The 19,653-nt window shown below is 33.5% G+C and overlaps 2 protein-coding genes and 1 long non-coding RNA gene across 4 annotated transcripts; 1 reads left to right on the top strand and 2 right to left on the bottom strand.

Annotated features, from left to right (window-relative positions):
- The first annotated feature begins 553 nt into the window (after nucleotides 1-553).
- Nucleotides 554-3,104, top strand: LOC145104260 (uncharacterized). Of its 2 annotated transcripts, XR_013707047.1 has the most exons (6): nucleotides 554-737; nucleotides 827-887; nucleotides 1,023-1,087; nucleotides 1,184-1,278; nucleotides 1,847-2,167; nucleotides 2,788-3,104. It is a non-coding gene; the product is annotated as an uncharacterized LOC145104260 (long non-coding RNA). The 2 variants fall into 2 exon arrangements; XR_013707045.1 differs by having other exon boundaries at nucleotides 1,847-3,104.
- Nucleotides 3,105-5,519: 2,415 nt separating this feature from the next.
- On the bottom strand, nucleotides 5,520-7,605 carry LOC145163579 (transcription initiation factor IIF subunit beta-like). Its single transcript, XM_079082420.1, has 6 exons — nucleotides 7,241-7,605; nucleotides 6,567-6,675; nucleotides 6,326-6,456; nucleotides 6,155-6,229; nucleotides 5,928-6,080; nucleotides 5,520-5,845 (listed from the first exon to the last, which is right to left on the bottom strand). The coding sequence occupies exons 1-6, from the start codon at nucleotides 7,421-7,423 to the stop codon at nucleotides 5,726-5,728; spliced, it is 771 nt and encodes a 256-aa protein (XP_078938546.1). The 5' UTR covers nucleotides 7,424-7,605; the 3' UTR covers nucleotides 5,520-5,725.
- Nucleotides 7,606-10,301: 2,696 nt separating this feature from the next.
- On the bottom strand, nucleotides 10,302-15,584 carry LOC145163527 (V-type proton ATPase subunit a3-like). Its single transcript, XM_079082380.1, has 18 exons — nucleotides 15,183-15,584; nucleotides 14,672-14,716; nucleotides 14,414-14,536; nucleotides 14,228-14,335; nucleotides 14,018-14,125; nucleotides 13,739-13,912; nucleotides 13,505-13,642; nucleotides 13,303-13,410; nucleotides 13,095-13,202; nucleotides 12,849-12,997; nucleotides 12,592-12,745; nucleotides 12,324-12,484; nucleotides 12,027-12,233; nucleotides 11,581-11,764; nucleotides 11,413-11,496; nucleotides 11,134-11,327; nucleotides 10,995-11,054; nucleotides 10,302-10,825 (listed from the first exon to the last, which is right to left on the bottom strand). The coding sequence occupies exons 1-18, from the start codon at nucleotides 15,321-15,323 to the stop codon at nucleotides 10,621-10,623; spliced, it is 2,451 nt and encodes an 816-aa protein (XP_078938506.1). The 5' UTR covers nucleotides 15,324-15,584; the 3' UTR covers nucleotides 10,302-10,620.
- Between the last annotated feature and the right edge of the window lie 4,069 nt (nucleotides 15,585-19,653).

Genomic DNA, 19,653 nt, shown 5'->3' with positions numbered 1-19,653 from the left:
CAAGAAAAAAACAACAAAGTACTTTGGTTCGGTCCATCGTGGTCCTAGAATCTATTTACCAGACACCAAAATCAAACCGGTTCCAAATGCATACATTTAGTTTAGTTTTCAATCTAAAGGTTGAGCTCTAATAAATCGAGACTACCTTGATCTAGAACTAACCCCTAAGCCCAAACCCAGACATATGCCAATGAGCGGCCTGGTATGGCCACTTGAGGCAAAAACCCAACTAGCACATATTGGTCCAACATATATACATCTCTATTTTTTAAGTGAGATAGATTGTGTCAACTTTTGTATATATATATATATATATATATATATATATATATATATATATATATATATATATATATATATATATATATATCTTAATAAGCCTGAATTTTAAGAGGTACAACCTTAAAGCAACAGTTATGCATAAAAAATATTACCGGTCAATGGCTGAAAAAGTCAAGATAAGAACGCGGGATACATTGAACCAGTCCCTGTTCCCTATCCATTTAGCAACCTCCTCAACTATGTTACCTTTCTTCCGCCTAATGATTATTAATCTTCTTCCCCCATTTATATAACCCTCCTCATTCCCCCATTTCCACTCAAGATTTGAAGCATATTACGCTCTCCTATCTCACCTCTACCCTACATCGACAGCCACAACAATCACGCAACCATATCTGCTACGCTACACCTAGCTGACGTCACCACTACTTCTACTTCGATGTTAATTACTTAGGGTAAATAACTTCGTGTGTTGGTGGTTACAAGAACATTCATGTGTTTTTTCTTTTTGTTTCATATTTTATGAACTCTTTACAACTTTCAGGTTCACATTTGATGTTTTTTTACTCTATTTATGATCCGTATAGCACATCCAGGTTTTATTTGTAAGTATCATCGCATTTTTCTCCATCAATTTTTTTATTGATTTTGATTTCCCTTTGATTTTCACTTTCTTTTGGTGTTCGGTTGATTTTATATGATTTCCCTGTACTTGCAATAAAAGAAAACGTTATGACCAGGTATTAAGAAGAAAGGCATTACATGACTAAGTTTTGAGAAGAAATGTTTGGAGCTTTCTACATCAGTAAGTTATACAATCATGGATGTTTAGTTTTCCTTTTGATTTTTCCTCTTCTCTTTTCAATGATTTTTAGTTTTTTCCCCGTTTGACATCTTGTAGGTGATGGTTATCAGGTAAAGTTTGAGAATCATGAATCAATGTGTTTTGAATGTCTAATTTCTCCAGAATCGGCGCTATTTAGATATGGATTAGTGGTTAGTGTGCTTTGTTGATCTTCATTCACACATGAGTTATGAGTTTTAGTTTATTTTTTTTTTTCAAATTATTTGTGTGATTAACTGTATTCAAGGGTTCACCATCCGGTCTGTTGCATTCATTGTCTGTGCTCACACATGTTTGCTTGAACCTACTATCTAATGTGCTTGTGGTTTATTTCAAAATCTTGATACTCTTAATTTGTTTTAAAGTTGAAATCGCTTCTTGTGCTTATATAATGAAATCATTTCTTCCACCTCAGTTGGTGGTCGATCTGATCAATAAATAGTCAATGTATTTGTTAAGTGCTTCACTGTTTGTATTATATTTCTAGGGATGTTGGTTTTCAGCTATCCATACTTGGGAAATATGTAGCGATCTTCCATAACCATATGGATAAAAACAAGTTTGTATTCAAAGATGTATAGTTTAATCACAAAACTTTATATGGATCCATGTTTAACAAGAATATTTGCAGTTTGCTAAGTCCTTGCTCGATCACACTGTTCTCGGTTTCCCTGTTAGGTTCCTGCCCATTTAGCGTAACATATTAACTATGATTTGCAGGTTAATGAGAAGTTTGGTCTGGTACAAGACCAATCGGAAGAAATGAAACTATAATGCTCAATATTGGAAAACATGAAGAGGTGTCGTGAGTTTTGAGGCGTGCCTCAGGACTAACCAAAGATAAGTGACCATTTTACTTAGGTCACTTTGAGGTCTATCTACTGATGTTCTTACACTTCTACTGATAATGAAAATGTTGCTTAAATCTTTTACCATTAATAGCAACATACTTAATTTTCAGTTAGGTATTGTTTTCATTCTCCTTTGCTTGGGTTGATCTCACATGGTGAATTGCAATGTGTGGTTCCATTTTTCACTTAGGTACCTATTTTTGGCTGCTATTGTTCTTCTACTCGATGCTTGATAACTATACTGAATTAGATTTGCATCGTTATTCATATTCACAGACTGCAATAATTGGTTGTAGTTGGGGAACACCAGTACAATAATTGTATTTTATTTCTTTACTTTAGGTCATAATGTGAATATTGGAACTTCCTTATTTATGTGTGTAATAATGTTGGCCATTGTTTTGACAATTAAAAATTGGACCAACTTCTGCCTTACTCAAATTAATTCAAATGATGGAGAAGATACCAAAAGAATAGACTTCTGGTAATTATGATTTTCCATTTTATAGCCTTTTATTCTCCTTTTTAGGTTTTTTCATACCTATTTTGGATTATGTTTATTGATAATGTAAAGTCTTTGAGATGTGCAAAAATACATTACTTCTATTATATGCTTTGTTTACACCATAAATATAAACCCGGAAATGTCAAAAGTGGTTGTATTTTGCTGTTATACATTTCTTGAATGGCATTATGTTTCTGACATATTCCCAGTTTATATGCTTTGTTTGTGAAATTAATTCGTGATTTCATAATTGTAAACTGGACATAATATCAAAATTGCCCTTTGATGTCTACTCTTTTATGTAGCTATTCTGATAGGTGAAATGACCGATATGCCCCTCAATTGCTTCTAGATGGGTTAGTAAAATAGTGGCACTGCAGTTTCCTAATGGATTTTTAGGCAACTATGATCAACGCTTATAGCTTGAAAAAAGAGGCTTGGGGGTTAATAAATTCACTTGTGGTGGATTGATTAGTTGTGATAGATTGTGTTGTAATAATAAAGAAAATGTGTGTTGTTTGAAGAAAAGGAGGCTTTGTGATTGCCGAATACTTGGGACGGTCCTTAAAAATGTGATATATATCAAGCTTAATTACATCCATTAAATTTATATGAAACTCAAAAAAATCCAAGAGTTTAATTTTCATTTTCATTTAGTTTGAGGTGAACTCAATTATATGTATTTATTTCTTTTTTAAATAAATAAAACTCAAATTATTTAATAATGGTTGAATTATGAACAACCACTTGCATATATTATACATTTATAGATTTATTTGTTTTCAATTTTCACATGACTTGATCGAAAATTCAAATTATTCAATAGTGTTTGGCTCCACACTCCCCGCTTGCAGTTGAAAAAGGGAATTGTCTTTGGAAAAGAAAATCATGGTCAAAAGATTGCAGTGGGAAAACATTTTGTATGAGGCATTATTGGGCGGAAATGGTGAGACTGGTCGCCTTATTAAATGAAATCAAAAGAGGATTCAAGTGATAATATAATTGTTGTTTGTATTATCAATTTTTCACCTCTTATATTTTTTTTTTCACAAACTAGCATTATAATAAGGACCGAAAAACAATGTTCTTGGCTATGTGTCTTAAGTGAAAATGTCTATGATCTTTAGATTGTGGATTTTTATTATGAAAATATATAAAAGCTGGTTTGTGAAATTGATATCATATATTTTTATAAAAAGAGTAAAAAAATATGTGAAATTCATATAATATATTTTTATACACAGAAATGATATACTATATGGTTTACTTGGTACACCGAACTGAACAATGAAATCTTAATTACTCAAAACAGATTTTACCGAACCTAATTTGGTTTGGTTATCTGTAATTTTATATTTAAAAAACCAATTATATCAAACTGAATAAACTAAAAACCTATTAAACTAAAATTCATACATTACCAACCAAACACATATCGAATTTCATATTTATTTAATTTGAAATCCCTTGAATTCGAATTTCTTTAACAAATTCTAAATCCTACAAAAAAAATCCATAAAATATAAACGCCCCCTCAAGAATGATTTCCAAAAGAGTCGATATGACTAAAATCAACCCCCCCCCCCCCCTCTCAATGTATACTTTTTTTCAAATATGTTAGAATGAATTAGAAATTATTTATTTTTGTACCCGTCGCTTAGCGCAGGTAGACGACTAGTATATATATATATATATATATATATATATATATATATATATATATATATATATATATATATATATATATATATATATATATATATATATATATATATATATGGAATCCAAGATTGTTTCTTTAAAAGTGTCTTTTGTGGAGACTCCAACATATATAGATTAAGACATAAGGTAACTTGTCGCACCAATGTTGTGATATACTAACATTCCCCATCAAATAGGGATGCTAGATGAGATCAAACAAAGATATGTTAAGCCATCGTCAGGTAGCAGGAGCAACTTTTAATTTATTATGAGCCCAAACGATGGATTCAATAAGTTCTTGCAAATAACCACGTCCACTGAATAAAAATATTAAACTAAAAGCTCATATTGTGCAAACGTCGGCGCTTATACAATGTTAGATATACATAAGATGTCTTTGGTTTACTCTCCAAAAGAGCCATTATAGAAAGGAGACTCCAACATATATAAACATAAAGGACTATGCCGCAACGATATAATATACACTAACACTCCTAGACGGAGGGTCGATGAGAATAATTCAGAATGTGTTAAGGCATGAGGGTGGAGACATCGACTTTTCTACTATGTAAAATTTATGAGTCCAAAATTGTCTCTCCAAAAGATCTCTTATGGAAAAAATAGGGACTCCAACATATATAAAGAGACATAAGTGACTCCAACATATATAAAGACAAAAGAGATCATAAAAGATCATGTGATATAAGATACACTAAGCAATGCACTCAGTTTACTCTCCAAAAGAGCCCTAATAGAAAGATGAGAGACTTCAACATATATAAACATAAATGACCGCATCGCACCGATATAGTATACCGTATATACTAGCACTTACTTTACTATCCAAAAGAGCCATTATGGAAAAATATAAGCTTCCAATATATAGACAAAAGATTGTGTCGCATCGATGTATATGATATACTAACACTAAGAACTCCATATATGTTTTACATCGTATCAAAGTCAGCACCCCCATGGCTTGACACTTTCCAGTTTATAGTTTATTTTCACTAAGCCTCTTATCTACAGAGAAGTGTTGGTGTATCATATATATATATATATATATATATATATATATATATATATATATATATATATATATAGGTACGCCTCAGTCCTATAAGTAGCAATATATTACATAAGGGCTATTTTAAAGAAACAATCATGAACTCCACATATATCTTACAAGAAGCATCACTATTCTAAGTAGGATACATGTTATCAAACACTGTACAACCTGGCCCGAGGCACTTGACTTCCCATTTGTAACTTCCAAATCAAAAGATGTCTTCATAAAACTAGTTGTGCATGCAAACAATCGAGTAAAGCCCAGACATTCAATTAATGGTTCGGTTTCCATAAATGAGAGCTTTATGTTCGACAACCGAAAGATACCAAAACCAGGATTGCACAAACAATTAAAGATCATATTTGCAAAAGCATGTCTCTTTCATTTCTCGCACGATATAAGACTTGTTACAAGTTTGGTTTCAGTTAGAACAAAGAAAAAGTCTGTTTGGATCCATTGGTTTATTTATGAGTTTATTCAGCATCTGCATCCTCTATTGATTTCTTATACTCTGGCTTCAGCTCATAAGTTCCTTGATTGGTTCCACGTTTATTGTACACACACAAATCGTTCAATATCTCTTTCAAGAATTGCTGCATTCAAAATTAAACAAAAACCCATATTAATTTTTTTTAAATAAATAATAAAAACAAAGTGAAAAAGTAATGTACATACAGCTGGCTGGTCCGTCTCTATGACCAACTGTTTTAAAGCCCAATTAGGCTGTCTTTCAAAAAGCTTAAACATGATATCTTCAAGTTCTCCACGATCCCTCCTTGTTCTCTTAACTTCCGGCCCCTTCACTGGAGCAGAAGCCTTCTTCTTTTCCTGATTGTCAGATGATTTAAGGGTTAAATGCAAGAAATACACAAATAAATGAAAGAACATTGGGGATATGTTACCTTAGAATTAGTAGAAATCAAGCCAATCATTCCAGGCATAGGCCTCATATGCATACCTCGGTCATTATCAATCACCTATTCAGCAAACAAAAGAGACATCATGTTCCATCTGAATTTCAAAGATGGATTAAAATAAAAAGATAGGAATAGGATCTATAATTCTATACAAACCTGTATCTGTCTATTCTTAACCATAGACTTATTTGTTCTTTCACGACACATCTTTCTGTATTCCTCCATGTTCTTGTTATGGGGTTTCATGTCAAACTTATGCTCAACTTTCCCTTCCATAGCAACCTTTCCTGAAACACAATCACAGATGCATTACTTCTATAATTAAGAATCCAGATCAAATTGGAAGAATTGAGAATCTAATTCAAATAGGGAAAAAGAATTAAGAAGCTTTTCTTACCTTGGTTTGCTTCAGAAAAAATGCACATAGGAACAAAATCCTTGAACATATTTAAAGAATAGCTCTTCGGCACATTTGCAATCTCACCACCAGCCATCTCCATTGAGAACTGATTGTGGAAACGAAACATATAAAAGATTAAGTCATAAGCTTTCAATAAACCACAAAGGTCAAAAAATTGTTCATAAAAACAGCCAACACTTTCTACAAATAATGCCCTCAATCTTTCTAACCCTTTTTGCTACCAGTTACCATGATCATACAATTAAGAATCTACTTGATTGCTTGAGAAACCAAACTGAGACTGAAGTACCTTAGTGCCATTGAATGAGGGGTGCATAATAAACGTCTTATAAGTAATAAAGAATCTTCTTGTAATGGGAAAATCAATTTGGTCAATTCGATTCTTGAGGCCAGATGCACCAAGCTTTCAAAGCACAGTTACCAAAAACGAAAGCAATACACAAAACTAGGGTTTCAATGGTACAACCGTAAATCATGCACATACCAGTACAATGTAACACAAATTGAACAAGCCAAAACCCATTACATCACTAATTAAACATCTAATTCCGAACGGATTACAACAAAGCATAAACCGAGAAACTAATAATCAATCTCGAGGACCGATCAAAGCAAAACGGCAACTAAATATTGATAAACTTAATACATACCTGAAGCGAAGACGGATCTTCGGGATGGAGAGGATCGAGAGAAACGACGACCTTAGAGAGGTTTTGTTGAGAATCGGGCGGAATAGCTTGCCATGATTTAGCCACAACGAGCGGGCACTTCATCAGCCACACCGATCGGTCTGCTCGTGCAGTTTCCAGGTTGGTGTTCTGATCGTCCTCCATTGATTTAGATAGTATTTTCTTTCGCTCTTGTTCGTGAGTCAAGGTTTCTCTCTCTAGAGTCTTGAAGTCTGCCTGTATTTGATATCTCCCTGAACTCTGAGTCTTGAAGGATATCTACAAAGTACGAACCCCGGTAATGTCGGCACGGACTTTGGGAAGCCTTCTGTCCCCGAAGAAAGTGTTACAACTTACGACTATAAAATATAAATCATAATAAATCTTTTTTATAAATACAAATGAATATTGATCCACTGTAATTATGGGTGAGCAAAAACCGCACCGCAACTAAAATTAACCGTAAAAATCGCATAAACCGCAACCGATAAACCGCAACCACAATAAAAACCGATTGTGAGGTTTTCTGTTTTTCAAAAACCGCAAATTTGTGGTGCGGTGCGTTTATTAGTTTTTAAACAGCAAAAAAAACTGCACCGCACCGCATATATTATATACAATTTTTTATTAATTATTAATATATTAAATATTAAAAACAAGACTAGTTTCATGGATGAAAGAACGATAAAATTCTAAAAGACAAAAGTGTTGATTTTTTGTTATGCTTAACTTTAGAAAATGGTGAAATTTGACAATTTTAAGATGTTTATTGTTAATTACTAGTGATTTGATGTACCACTTTTTACGTCATATAAAGAATGTAGTCATATAAAGAAAATTGAAAGACTTGGAGCGTTGCTTAAACTAAAATTATTATTCATAGACCATAGCACTTTTGTTTGTTTGTACAATGTGGTGATGTTTCTAGAATGTTCCGAAGAGGTTCCATGAATGTCCATATATTTACCCAACACCCTCAAGCATGGTTGCTAAGATTCGATCTTAAGTACAAGGCTACAAGCGAAAAAACGATCTTGATCATATATATATATATATATATATATATATATATATATATATATATATATATAGGGTGAGGTTCAATAGAGAACCATAATTAACAATGAACCAATCGTGAGCGTCGGAAATCATAATGATCAACGGTCAAGGAAATAGATGTATACTTGTACATTGGACGCAGACACACCGGATTATACCAAAAAATTCACCTTCTTACCAAAAAAACTCACATCTGAGAGGTTCACAATGTAAATCTGAACAGGTTCAGAATATGAATCTGAACAGGTTCACAATGTGAATCTGAACTGAAATATCGTTTTTTTACATGAATATGAATCTATGTTTAAAAAGTACAAAAAAACATGAATTTTGATATATTTATTAATTTTTTTCTATAAAAAAATAGATCTTAACTTTTCAACAAAGAAATGAAGTGGATTTTTTTCGAAAAAAAAAATCATTTTTTATATATCATCATGGATCTCTTTGGAAAGAGGACGGAAAATCGTGAACAACGGTATACTCGGTTTTTTTAATAAAAAACACGGCCTAAAAAAAGTTTTGAACGAAAAAAAAATGGGTTTTGTTATAATTCGGTGCATGTGCGTCCATTGTAAAAGTCTAAAGCCCTTCCTTTTGTCGTTGATCGCTTTAAATTTCGACGCTTTGGATTGGTTCCTTGGTTTCTTAATTAATAATGGTTCTCTATTGAACTTTTATATATATATATATATATATATATATATATATATATATATATATATATATATATATATATATATATATATATGGAGATCTTAAGATCCCGACTAGGATCTTAAGATCTTAACCTAATCTGATCCTACATCTTTAGTCTTCATTATATTTGAGAGTCAAAATTTCATCCATACAACTTGAAATTGAGCATTGTGTGTACAAGATGAAAAGTCTCATTGAGCATCACCATTTCATCCATTTATCTTGAATTAGGCTGACACTAGTGATATTCTCTTTATGATAGTATGGCTTTAGTTATATATGATTACAATTATCTTGTTTTCTTTTTAGCTTTTGAAATTTTCTTTTTAATTTTTGCAGTAGGACAAAAATTATGGTTAATGCCTAAAAAATTAAAGTTAATTCTAATATTGATGTCTTAATCAATAGCAAATTATAACGAGTATTGCACAAATAAATATGAAGACTAGTTTATTTTGGTATGATATTATGAATCGTTTCGATCTTACTGTCACGATCTTGCAAAATGCAAAACGGTCTTTGGTAAAAGTCCGATCTTAACAACCTTGCCCTCAAGTAGGTGAAGAATCTTTCTAATGTTGGCATCTTTTTAGAGGGTTAACATATATAGTTTTGAAGATGAAGGCCAAAATTCATGAATTTCAATATGTAAATATTAGATCATATGTCCTCATTTACTCATTCGCCTACGAGTTGATTACAGAGAGAAACTAGTTTAGATAGAGAAAATCTCAACTTCATGAGTCCTTTGAACATTGAAGGAAAGTTGTTTGGATTATCGATATGATTCAATTTTATTTTATTTATAATCATAAAATGCTTTTCTATATGTGTGTTAAGAATTGATGAGGTATACTTGTGAGGTTTGCGTAGCATTTTGATATTTGATGTAAAAATGTATTGGGTTCACCCCAATATTTTATGTGTATAAAAGTATTTAAAGATTTATTATTGTATAAGAACTAATATCACAATATGTTGGTTAAATATTCCAATATAGTTGGTTTATGATGGAGTTTGTAAAATCAATCAGATGAATTGAATAAGAAATCAAAGACTGTTTCAGTAATCAATTTAAATAGGACTGATTAGCTCTCCAGACAATGGGCTTGGACGGATTAATTGTTGGTTGGATTTGGATATCCAAAGTATTGGGCTGTTTCTCATCCGTTTATTATTTTAGTTAGAAAAAAAAAAGTGACGATGCAAAGAATAAAAGAAAAAGAAGATAACAAATATCCGAGTTATTTGAGCATGAATACATAATATCAAGTAATAAAGTATATGATAAATAAGTAATATCCAAACATTTTTATTGTCCTAATAAACTTGTAAAATAATTCAAGAAAAAATTAAGGGTGAAAATCACCCCTAATTTATAAGTTCCATAGTGCAACAACTTGAATAAGATTGTCGAATGTTGGAGTGAACATTCATTCTGTGGTTCTAAATAGAAAAAAAGGTATAAAACCTTTAACTTAAGAAAAGCTTGCAATTGCAAATACATACAAAAGAATCTAAAGAATAACTAAAGCTAATAGGAAGCAAACCACCTCTTAGTAAGTTTCTTTTGGGGTAGGTGGCTTGAAAAAGTGTGTATCAAATCAATCATCTTCTTCACCAACGGAAGCAAATGAAAAGGGGTGGAATTTGTAGCCGTCTCCCTCATAAAACTTGTTCTGGAATTCAACCCAGTGAAGCCTCAAAGCATGCAAGAAAGCACTTAAAGTTTCCATCACAAGCAGCACACCCACAGTTGCAAAAACAAATACGATTATGCCAATTATAAGTATTACCACGCTGTTATATCTGCACTCACAAATCATTATTTCCTTTATTACACATCACATCACAGATATAACAATAGTGTATTTATTGTAAATGTAATGAGACAAAAATTGCAACATTTTGTCCCGCCTTGTTTGTGAAAAGGACGTGAATGCCCTCCTCATATGTTGATATAATAATAATAACTTACCCCCAGGCAAGAAGGAGGACCTTTTCGTAAAATACACTGGAAAGTTCGGAGTGTGCTAAACTGGTAACAACATAAAACAAAAATGTAATTTATTCTACATAAGAGTTTATGGGAAAAGAGAAAGAATTTGGTAGGTGACCTTAGAGCCCAGAGACGAAGATAAGAGGCTGTGTTAGACACTGAACCAAGAACAAATTCAATAGTATGAATTAATTGATGCACCAATACTTCACTGAACTCAAATTCCTCATGCCCACCATGAGATTCATACATCTCTGATTCAATATTTTCATCAAGGCTGTGAAGTGGTGCATAGCTTTGACCTTGGTGTCTCTGGTAAACAAGGTCAACATCAAAATTTAGTTGCCATAAATCCTAATGCAAACAAAAAAAGAAAAAGAAAATTCGGCATACTTACTTCCTCATATTGCTTCTTCAATAGAAGTGGCTTTGGGATCAACATCCATGGTACAGCAACAAGTGCAGACAAAAGTAGTAGTATCTAGCAGTACAATTCCGTTATTTATGAATTATGATTTTATTTATTAAAAATAAAAATAAGGCTATAAATAAGAGATAATGAAACCTGAAGATATTTTTGGCCCCAAAAAAGCTGATTTTCTCCTAAATCATCCATGGGACTAAGGAACATGTATATCAGTATATGATATAAATCAGCTTGTGAACCAGTGCACCATTTCACAATGATGAGCAAAGAAAGGTAGCCGAATAAACTGTTTAAAAATATCATCTGGGGAACAAATTGGTACCTGAAATCATATCCATGTTTAGAACCTCAATATATAAGAGAAGGGCATTTACATCTTTTACATTGGAATAGCCAATACATTTAGGGCTATTTCCAATGATGAAGATGCGGAGGGCATTTATGTCTTTTGCACAGACAAGATCGAAGCGACTCCTTGTCCCACCTTTTTTGGGTGGGACAAAAAATTGCAATTTTGTCCCACTACATCATGTCATGTGTAACATCTGACATGTGTCGATATGCTTCAATCATAAATATCTTACCAGATATTTATGTCATTTTTGAAAAACTTTGCATTGTAATAGCTCAAAATAATTCCAAGATTCATCTGAGCAACTCCCAGTAAAATCGACATTTTCATTTTCAGAGAGTTAAGAAACGGTAATTCACTTCGCGTTCCATGCCAAATAGGATCCACACCAAACGGGTAAGTTTCCCGCACCTTAATCATTCCAATAGTAGTAGCATCCCTAAAATGAACTCAAATGTTTAAAAAATAAAGTGCTAAACAAAAAGTTTAATAATATATTTAAAAAGAAAAAGGATTTCATATTCCATACTTGCAGGAAGGATCACGACAATCATAAGCAGAGCGCCCAAAAAGTTCAAATGGCACAGAGAAAAACTCATTATAAATAAATCCCGTGTAAATTGAGAAAATTGACATCATTATGATGACATAACGACCACCAAATGCCATTTCCATTATGTCTCCTAGTTTCTGTTAGTTACCCATAGAGAAAAAAAGATTATTAAATACAATACAATAAAAGAAAATGCTACGCGAGTGTATTTTTTTTTTTTTTTTCTAAAAGAAATTAAAATTACCTGGCTAGAATATTTCTTTTCCCGTATAATAAGAAATAGTGTCGCGAGAAATAAGCATATTCCATGTCCCCAGTCTCCAAACATGACAGCAAATAGGAAAGGGAATGTAACAATTGTGTATAGACCAGGATTTGCTTCTCGATATTTTGCCACCCTAAAAAGTGTAAAAGATTTGAGGATATTCACTTTATAATTTAAATAAGAGTTAAATGAAAGAATAAAAACCAAAAATAATATAATATATCACGGATACTTACCCATAAGCATCTACTATCTCTTGAAAGGCAGAAGTAAATTTATTTGTGCGGAAATATGTGGGTGGTGATTCCTTAGCATGCAGAATCTCAAATATAGCTCCAACCTGTGAGTTACTATCAATTGTTGCCTTTTGTAAAGCATTTTGGATCTGCAAAAATGAGCATCCCCAAATCATTTAATGTTCTTTAAAAGTTATAAATATCATGAGTTGAAAAAGATTCTTGATGGAGATTAAGGCAATATACCTGACTTGTAGCAAAAACAGGACACCAGCCTTCTGCCACAAGGCACTTTTTTGTCACATCAAAACTGAGAGTATTTAAAGTGTGGTAAATGGATTTTTCTTTCTTGACCTTCATCAGTTAAAAACACAAGTTAAGAAGAGATAACTTCTAGAAGATTCTAGAAGGACACGGATGAAGATGAATAGACTAGTGAAACACTGAAACTTACCAAATTGTTCCACTGATCAAATTGATTAGCAATAGACTGTACCACACTACTCCAGTGTAAAGTTCCAACATCAATGGTGGTTTTTAGCTCTGAAAGTTTTCCAGATACCTAAAGGTTCAAACTTACATTTTTCAGAACACAAACTATCACATATATATACTTTCATATAATCATAAGAAGCTTCTTAGTTATATGCACATACCTCTGTAATCATTTGTTGTCGTTTTCCTATATCATCTGTAAAGGGATAACGATTTGCTCCAAATGCATCACATATCTTCAAAACCTTGTTTTTTGCCCTTTCTCCAGAATAAAAGACCACAAAAACATTCTTCTCCACCTATAAAATAAAGTATTAGTACTGGTTTTAACTCTCAGAAGCAATCGATTCAGATGATTTAAGTTTACAAAAATGTATATAAATTTTATTGATAACCTTCTCTCCTTGCACAGGATCACAAACAGGTTCTTGAACAACATCTTGCTTCAAGAAAACGTTACCCCTGGTTGCACGAAATAGAATCCTTTCAAAGGCCATTGATTTATCTCTTGGGACAAGACCACTTACAAATCCCAACTTAACTTGCTTTGAAATATCAGTAGTCATTTCCTACAAATATGAAAAATAGGGGGATGGGATGTTATGAAACAATGAAATAGAATATAGATATAATGCAACAGAAACCAACATGAAGCATGAAATAAAAATGAGTACTTGTTCTAATAAGAGAGGACTGTCCATTGATCCTTCAACAAGGCGATCTCCATATTCTCTCTGTTGAGATGTAGCACTGCTTTGAGCACGATGGAAAAACTCACTAGCCTGAAATAAAGAAAGCAACATTCTTTAGTCTTAAAGCATTGATAATAATAATAATAATAATAATAATAATGGATAGATGATAATATCAATTTGTATGATCACCTTCTGCAAGACAAGCTTATATTCCAGAAGTTCATTATAGGCACGCTGCAATTTTTCAGTGTTGGCATTCATTTCTGTCAGTTCAGCTTCAAGTTCTCCAAGTTTCACCTACAAAAATCACCCCAATATATCTTAAATGGAGCCATAACATGATAAGTATTAATGGATGTTAGTGATTTCACTTACCTCTAATTCGTCTAGACTAAACTCTGAGCCATATGAAGGCCATGATGAGGCAAAAAGACCAGCCTTCATCATCTGATCCTTGAAAAAACGTAGCTTGCGAGCCATCTCCCCAGACCTTTTAATCTATATAAAGAAATTTTATAGAATGAAACAAACAAAAGTCATCTCAATCAGGAGCCAAAAAGAGAAAATCACATCATACAGGTAAAGTGAAAATGACTGGTCATTGATAATTGAGGTGACAGACAATGAACATACCTGAGTGGCGAATGTCCTCTGGAAAGGGCTTTTTCCTGTGTTGAGCTATCCACATAACAAGAATAAAGAACAGAAAATTATCAAACGGAAGATCCAGCACGAATCTTAACTAGAGAAGATTTTCAAAAAATTGAAATGTATATAATTTTGGTTGGATTTGATGCATAAACACTGGTAGCAATACAATGTCGAATATACATTAAATGAGACATGTAGCATAATGGATCATGCATCAACGTATTCGTAAAAGTAATTATTAAGTAAAGCGAGCAGTCTAAAACGATTTAAACACCACATCAGAAAGGAGAGGAGGAGATCATATCGCTTCAGTCGATATAAAACACAGACTGGTTAATTATATAAACCTAAACGAGTTCCTAAGCTCCAAACGATTTCCGAAAACTGAAATAATCATAATGCCGATTAATTTGATAGATAAACAGGTAAAATCGACAAATTGTTATCATCGTAATTATAATCATGTATAACGATGAGAGGTGTAGTGGCATACATCTTTAAACTGGAAAAGCCCCAGGTCACCGAGGTACGAAATGGTTCGATGAGCAGATTCCATGGGGATTATGATCCGAGCTAACTGCATTGGCTCTGATCGCATCAGATCCATCGTCGGCAGACTTCCACCTTCCCCCATTCCGATCGATTGGTCGTCTCAAGCTAAACGAATCCTAAGAACGTTTGATTACCATCAGCTTTTACCCTCCGGCGGTGATAATTTGATTGAGCAATTCCACCGACACGGTGGATTCGGTGATCTTTCTTAATTCCTCATCAATGGCTGCTTTTACGCAACTTAACGAACCTTCTTCCTTATGTTGGTAAGACGTGCTAAACGATAGCGTTTTGATCCGTGTTGAAGCTGCCACTTTTCTTTATATTCCTTTGACGTTGACTGCTTGTTTTTGTTTTCACATTTGGTACGCAAAGGGCCTATCTGAATATGGTTTGATGAGAAACGTTAATAAATAGACGAAATAGAAAAATGGTCCTTTGGGTTTGTCATTTTCTTTGACTAACGTTCAAACTTTTAAAAACTTGCGGATACAGTCCTTTTAGACTTGTTTGATCTTGGATTGATGGCATCGATCTTGAAATGTCTATTTTTCCTATTATGCCTAAATTTCGTTTCATCTATTTTTGCATGATTCTTAAATAAAATTACCCACCCCACCTCCACTTTATCTTTTTCATATCTTCTCTTCCTATTCAAGTTTATCGCTATGTCGCTATTTCTCCATCTGTAAATAACAACACCACCAGAAATATTTTTTTTAGAACAACAGCATAATATATAACTCAAAACGAAGGTAGCTAGAGGCTAGCAAAGAAACAAAATTAAGGCAACAATGGATTACGCAACCACGTATTCCAATTATTGGAAGCCTTCTTGTTCCTATAGGTGAACCAACGAAAAGATAAATTTAAAATACAATCAAATAAAAACTGTTTTTTGCACTTAGAAGGGTAAAAAGTAACCGCGTTCCCAGAGGACCATATAACCCAAAGCACCGTCAAGCACACCGCCTCCAGGACCAGCCGATCCCTACTAGCCACCTACGAAGTATCAATCCAATTAATAAATTGATACTGATCCACAAAAGCTGGAATCGCCAAATCCAACCACAAATCAACTATACTCCAAATTTGACAAGCCAAGTCGCAATGAAAGAATAAATGAGCCACATCCTCTTGAGCATTTTGACAAACAGGGCAGAGAATAGAATCCAACTATACACCTCTTTCCACCAGAAGCGTTCTAAGAGGTAATCTCTGCAGTAAAAGGCGCCAAAAAAATATATTAACTTTTAAAGGCACATAAGAATTCCATCTAGTACCAATTCCTTCCACCGGAAGGGAAGCTTCGTCAATCTGCCTCCTGACCGACTTAACCGAGAAACACCCACTGGGATCAAGATCCCAAGACCACTTATCTGGGGTAGCAGACAACACCATCGAGGACAAAATAAACAAAAGATTACCTAATTGCAGAGATTCAGCCCCACCTCTAATTGGCCTACGCCAGGAGAAACTCCAACCATTAGAATCCCAAAAATCACAAACTTTACCATCTTTGAGAAGAAAGAGGGCATACAATCTGTGAAACTCAGATTTGAACACGACTCCACCACACCAAGCATCCTCCCAGAATCTCGCAATAGACCCATCACCTAGGACAATAGACATAGCATTTTTATCAACCACATCCCGATCATGGAGTTGATTAATAGAGGCCACAATTTTTGTCCCATACCCTACCTCCATAGGGCCGAGACCCACCTAACAAGGCCCCCGAATCTCCATACAACCCCTTAATAACTTTCACCCATAAAGAACTTGTTTCATTAAAAAACTGCCACTTCCACTTGTACAAAAGATCAATATTGAAAGCATCCAAGCTACCAATATCAAGGCCACCTTTATCTCTAGAATTTAAGACCACGTCCCATTTCACCCAATGAATACGCCTATGACCTTCTTCCATCCCCCAAAAAAAATTTAGTTCTACAAGATTCCAACAAATGACAAACAGTAGCAGGTAATCTAAACAAAGAGAAGAAATGAATACCAAGGCTTCCCAAAACGGATTTGGTCAAAGTGAACCGACCACCAAAAGAAAGAAGCTTAACTTTCCAATTAGACAACCTCTTACGAAAACGATCAACAACCACATCCCAACTACACAGAAATAAAACACTGTTCTGGATTTTAGATGAACTTAAACCTAGAAATCTAACATAAATTTAATTGGAGATGCCATTTAGATGCCAACAAAGCAACAATAACTTAATTAAGACAAAACTGCAAAAATGGTTCCTGTGGTATGTATTTTTTTCGGGTTTTGATCCAAACCCTGACATTTTTGGATCGGTGGTTTTTTTGAGTTAGTTTGCTTGTGGTTTTGGTCCCTTGGAAAACTAAAAAGACTAAAATACCCTTCTGGTATAATTTGTATGTTTTTTTCTATTTAGTTACAGTTTTATTAATAAAAAACATATCTCTCTCTATCTCTATCTCCCCTAAAAAGAACACACAGTTAATGTTTGGGCCCCAAAAACTTTTTTCTTATTGTGTTCATGTTTTGGTGAAGAAATCAATCCCACCACCATCATCGAACCCACAACCCAACTGGGTACTCCAACAAAAAACCTTCATCCTTCAACAATGTCTATACAATCGGAAGCAAATTAGGACAAGTGCAGTTTTGTACAACCCATCTATACACATAGAAATCCATAAGCATTTCTTACGCTTGCAAATCGATACCCAAGAAGAACCTCATCTACAGAGAGGATTATGAAGATGTTTTGAAAGAGATTCAGATTTGAATATATAATTATTTATATTTGAAGAATGAAACACAATTTTTTTGCAAACTTACTCACAAGAGCAACTAGATGCATAATACAAGAAGGGATTCAAAGTGTACAAGAAGATCATAAGATCTTCAACTCCAACATCGTCGCACCTTGATTTTAACCTTCGCCGTCATCGGATTCAAATCACTGACGGGATTAGTGTCGTTTATTAAATCCGTTTGTGGGTATCCAGTTAGGTGAGTTCCATTCTTCCCCACTTTCAGTGGAAAACTTTAGTTGAGAATCGTCACTTCGTTAACAGACACTGTTAGGGTGCAAAGTCATTCTTGGATGCCATGTGTGCTTACTCATTTCTATGTGTGTAATGAGTTGTCTTTCCTTTATAAGGAAGTGAGTGACACTCATTTTATGTAAGGAACACTTTTGAGAGCATTAGTTTAGAGAGAGAAAAATTACAAACCCATTTGTACTCTTTCTATCAAAACTAATGAGAGCTAAACCCAGATTTATTTACTCTCGTGTTCTTCATGTTCTTGATTGTTGTATGATTCACTAAATCATTTCATATTCTGCATATGTCATCATGATTTTCACCACTACAATTGGTATCAGAGCGGGTGTTCTTGATCTTATCAAGAATTGATCCATGATGACATTCTTGATTTGGTGATTCTTCATTGTGTTTTGATCTTCGTGTTATAAAGAGATTTTGGATTCTAGAAATCGAATTCATCTTTGATTCAATTCATAATTCGATTTTCTTCACTAGAATTCAAGTGATTTTTGCTTTCTCTTTCTACAAAACTCATTCAAAATCACTTTCTTTACAAAAACCCAAGAACTTATCGATTGATTCAAGATGGAAGAACCAATTTGTGAATTGTGGTATGTATTGGAAGAAGGAAAATATACATATTCGTATAATTTTGAAGATCTTCTCTATTCTTTGGTTGTTGGATCGATCAAAAGTTATCAATCATTTCTTGTGGTGAAAAATATGAATTTGGAAAGATGATTGGATATGAAATTGGTCATGAGAAGAATAAAAGTGTGCTTGATCGTTTGGTTACAACTTATCATGATAGAAGACGGAATAAGAAAGAAGATGAAATCATTCAAGGAATTCGTATTGATGTTCCAAAATATGGTTTCAATGTTCTTCAATTTTACCCGGATGTTCATGAAGATCATAAGGAGGTTCTTGAAGAAGTTCATCATGTTCTTGATGTTCTTGAAGCTCATGACAAGAAGATTCAAGTTGATTTTCAAGAAGATGAAAAAGTTTTTTTTGCTCAATTGGAGTTCAAACCGATGATATTTTGTGTTCTTGTGATTCGTTTGAATGAATGATTCCTTATCGAAAACCAACAATCCACGAAATTCACAAATATCAAACTCCAAAAGATATGATCCAAACTTGTCAAGTTGAAGTTGTGGAAAGTGGGTTTGTTCATGAATTCAAATCTTTAAGATCCAAGAATATGAAAAAGAAAAAGAAGAAGAAGATCAAACGTAAGAACAAGTGGGTTTATTCACAAAAATCGTCAAATGTTGTTGTGAAGCCGAAATCCATGAAGCAAATTTGGTTTCCAAAGCAACAATCTCCAAATGTTGCATTGAATTTGAAGTCAAAACCCAAAAGTGTTG

This window comes from Lactuca virosa, chromosome 1 (genome assembly GCF_052849685.1).
Source record: "Lactuca virosa cultivar CGN04683 chromosome 1, Lactuca_virosa_CGN04683_v6, whole genome shotgun sequence".
NCBI classification, from domain to species: domain Eukaryota; kingdom Viridiplantae; phylum Streptophyta; class Magnoliopsida; order Asterales; family Asteraceae; genus Lactuca; species Lactuca virosa.
The sequence above is the reverse complement of the archived record's forward strand: the minus strand, read 5'-3'. Positions and strand labels throughout refer to the sequence as shown.

Coding starts and splice junctions, on each gene's coding strand:
- LOC145163527 (XM_079082380.1), bottom strand. CDS start 15,323: ATGGGGGAAGGTGGAAGTCTGCCGACGATGGATCTGATGCGATCAGAG. Junction 12,746..12,848: donor GAGATAGTAGATGCTTATGG/GTAAGTATCCGT, acceptor TACACTTTTTAG/GGTGGCAAAATATCGAGAAG. Junction 11,328..11,412: donor TGAAGAAGCAATATGAGGAA/GTAAGTATGCCG, acceptor CTTGTTTACCAG/AGACACCAAGGTCAAAGCTA.
- LOC145163579 (XM_079082420.1), bottom strand. CDS start 7,423: ATGGAGGACGATCAGAACACCAACCTGGAAACTGCACGAGCAGACCGA. Junction 6,230..6,325: donor TTAAGAATAGACAGATACAG/GTTTGTATAGAA, acceptor TTTGCTGAATAG/GTGATTGATAATGACCGAGG. Junction 5,846..5,927: donor TAGAGACGGACCAGCCAGCT/GTATGTACATTA, acceptor TTTTGAATGCAG/CAATTCTTGAAAGAGATATT.